At 43.0% G+C, this 3,714-nt stretch overlaps 1 protein-coding gene across 1 annotated transcript; it reads left to right on the top strand.

Annotated features, from left to right (window-relative positions):
- Positions 1 to 214: 214 nt before the first annotated feature.
- Positions 215 to 690, top strand: LOC308511431 (dolichol phosphate-mannose biosynthesis regulatory protein-like; the record flags this gene model as incomplete). Its single annotated transcript, XM_081081475.1, has 2 exons — positions 215 to 307; positions 532 to 690. The coding sequence occupies 2 exons, from the start codon at positions 215 to 217 to the stop codon at positions 688 to 690; spliced, it is 252 nt and encodes an 83-aa protein (XP_080937601.1).
- Positions 691 to 3,714: the final 3,024 nt, after the last annotated feature.

The raw sequence follows: 3,714 nt of genomic DNA, 5'->3' as shown, positions 1-3,714 counted from the left end.
GGAGACACAACTAAGTTTCTATCAAGACCATCTCAATTTCTTCAGGGCCCTGGTTCAATCCACTTTTAAAGTTTAGAATAGGAAGCCTTGGCCAGGTAGCTCAGTTGGTTAGAGCATCATCCTGATACACCAAAGTTGCAGGTTTGATCTCTGGTCAGGGCACATACAAGAATCAACCAATGAGGGCTGGTCTTCCAGAGCGGAGCGTGGATCAATGGCCATGGGGACAGACCAGGTGGTGGGACTCAGTCTCATTGTTGTTAGCCTCATCATCTTCACCTACTATGCCACCTGGGTGATTCTTTTAGTCCCCAGCACTAACTTAGGGCAAGTGCCCAGTAAATAACTATTAAATAAATGAAGGAAGGAAACAAACCAAGGCACACAAATGGCCATTATCTTAAAGAAAAGCAAATGCTGTCCCAGTGGTTTGAGTAGGGTTAGCCCCTGAGATGGGGGAGGTGGATGTTTGGGTTTGGGGGTGCTGGGTAAGGCAGGGAATGCTCACCAGAGCTCTGCCCTGGATGCCAGCCATTTGACAGCCAGCATGTCATCCACAAGTATTTCCTGCCCCAGCCTATGCTGTTGCCATCCCCACTACCTGCTGGCCTCCTGCTGCTCCTGTTTGTGGGACTGTTCATCACCTATGTGATGCTGAAGAACCAGAAGGTGACCAAAAAGGCTCAGTGAGGGCCCAGTGGGGATGCAGCTGCCTCCCCTCCGGTGCATACCGAGGGCGGGGGCACACAGGACCTATGCAGGCACAGCCCCTCAAGCATGGCTGCCCTGCAGACACCCCTGGGGATGGAGCTGTTCAGGACTCACCCCTTGCTGACCAGAACCCCCACTTCTCTCCTACTCATTCTTCCAGAGCCAGGGAAAGTACCTGGAAATCTCCCTCTCTCCCCATTCTGGCTCAGGGCCTGAAAGATACTGGTCCTCCCTATTTCACTTTCAGACCCCCTGTCACTTTTTCCTCTGTGTTCTACCCTCTTGCCTCAGTTTCCTTCCTGTCACATGCTCATGTTGGAATTGGCAGGTTTTGAGGCATCATGTGGCCTCTACCCCCATATGTCCTTTTCCTCCATGAAGGCAGCTTTCCTGTGTCTGACATAGCCAGGGACTCCACAGGACTTCTTGGCCTGGAAAGCTTAGGGGGAGGACCAACAGGCCTTGGGGTCACTGGGCACACTGGATACCAGACCTTCTCATAGAGTCCCAGCCCCTTAGCCTTAGCACTGGTCTACTGGGGAGAACTGAACAATAAACGTTGACGGTGTGTTAAAAAAAAAAATCAACCAATGAATGCATCAATAATTGGAACAACAAATCTCTTTATCTCTATATTTCTCTTACCCTTTCTCTTTCTCTAAAATCAATTAATTTTTTTAAGTTTAGAATAAGAAGAAGAGGAAGTTACCTTATTCACTATCTCTAAAATGTATGGATCTCTCTCAGTGAGCCAACAAAACCAGCACAAGATAAGATGCACAACACTTAAAGCCTGAACAATTTTGGCTTGGCACTCTTCACAAAGCGGGGAAGATCTCTTGGCTATTTCTCACTGTCATCAGTAGAAAACCCCAGCTTTCAGAGCATCTGCAATAACTGAGATGACAGGGACCCCCACATATGACTGCTTATTGCAAATGACCAAAATATATCTTTAAAAACATTTTTTCAAAAGCAGGTCACTTTATTAGTGTGCATTTGAGAAATCATACACACACACACAAACACACACACACACACACACATTTTTCTTGGGCTAGGACTTGATGAAAGTTCGGACGTATTTATCCCCTCATGAAAAGGCCTGCCTGGTGGTTAGGGGCTATATTAAAGGCATGGCCTAGGCCTTGTATACAAGCTTGCTCCTTATTTTGTAGCTGGAATCTGGTTCTGTTGGGAGGAGATGCTCAAAGAAGCCCTTACTCTCTCACCCAGAAGGCCTCTTCTGAACATTGCCCAACGCTCCTGTTATACAACATGCAAAATAAATAACCAACCTTAAAAGTCAGGCAGCCAAAGCTCTACTCAAATAATAAGCCCTTTTACAAGCAGCTTATCACCTGCCAAAATCAGCTCCAGAGGAACACCAGGAACTTTAAATTCTATTGTTCTCATTAACTACTTGGGGGAGACAGACAAGCTTCAATGGTTTTATTGGTTTTCTAAGAGAAGAAAAACATAAAGTTTTTCATTGTCCACACCCTGCCCTTGATCTCAATAATTTAAATATAGCTCCAGTCCCACCATGTCTAAGATGTCTCTATTAAAAGTGTAAGTTTGAAAAGGGTCCTGGCCATTTCTTAGAAAACATGCCACTCTCTACTTTCCCTCGACCTGATTGCTGGGGTGAGGAAAGTAAGAACATAAATGTTAATCTTTTCAGAAAATTGACTGGGAGGGAGAGAAAGGGCAAAAACAGAGGCATCCCAAATGTAATCTTCTGTATGGAAGGGTTCTTGAATTAACTCAAAAGGAGGGAGGTGTTTTGCTCAAGGAAAACTATACCAAAAAAATGTTTGGTGCACTCAGGTAGGCCTGACAATACATTATTCTTGGCCCAGACTACAGAATGGGACCCCTTGTTAAGGAAATCTAATGGGAAAAAATCTGTTATGAAACTAATTTCTGATGAACCACAAAAGGAATTTTGATATCTATTTGATACTATTTTCCCAGAACCCTCAACCCACAGAAGCAAAGCTCAGAATGTACTTTCTCTATAAAAACTTAACTACCCTCCCTTACTACCTCTATATATACTGACTTGTTCACTCTTGTTTCCTTCACTCCCTTATGGGTTTTCTTAGAACAGGAACTAAATCTTATTCATCTCTGCATCCTTATTGTCTATCACAGTCCCTGACACATATAGGTGTTCATTAAATCTTTTAACTAAGAGTAAAATTAATAATTACTAGAGTTGCCCTGACCGGTTTGGCTCAGTGGATAACGGGTGGGCAAACTTTTTGACTCGAGGGCCACAATGGGTTCTTAAACTGGACCGGAGGGCCAGAACAAAAGCATGGATGGAGTGTTTGTGTGAACTAATATAAATTCAAAGTAAACATCATTACATAAAAGGGTACGGTTTTTTGTTTTTTTTTTTTTTTTTTTTAGTTTTATTCATTTCAAACGGGCCGGATCCGGCCCGCGGATCGTAGTTTGCCCACGGCTGGGATAGAGCGTCGGCCTACGGACTGAAGGGTCGCAGGTTCAAATCCAGTCAAGGGCATGTACCTTGGTTGCGGGCACATCCCCAGTAGGGAGTGTGCAGGAGGCAGCTGATCGATGTTTCTCTCTCATCGATGTTCTAACTCTCTATCTCTCTCCCTTCCTCTCTGTAAAAATATCAATAAAATATATTTTTATTAAAAAAATAATAATTACTAGAGTTAACATTTGAATGTTCAGTAACTCTGTGTTTAACTTCCTATATTTTTCACATTTTCCAGATGAGGACGCTGAAGCACTGAGAGATTAATAAGCTAATAAATGGCACAGCAATGATACAAACTAGGCCAGTGATGGAGAACCTTTTGAGCTCGGCGTGTCAGCATTTTGAAAAACCCTAACTTAACTCTGGTGCCGTGTCACATATAGAAATTTTTTGATATTTGCAACCATAATAAAACAAAGACATATTTTTGATATTTATTTTATATATTTAAATGCCATTTAACAAAGAAAAATCAACCAAAAAAA

Source organism: Myotis nattereri (assembly GCF_964212035.1).
Source record: "Myotis nattereri genome assembly, chromosome: X".
NCBI lineage: Eukaryota > Metazoa > Chordata > Mammalia > Chiroptera > Vespertilionidae > Myotis > Myotis nattereri.
This window is presented reverse-complemented; position numbering and strand designations above follow the sequence as displayed.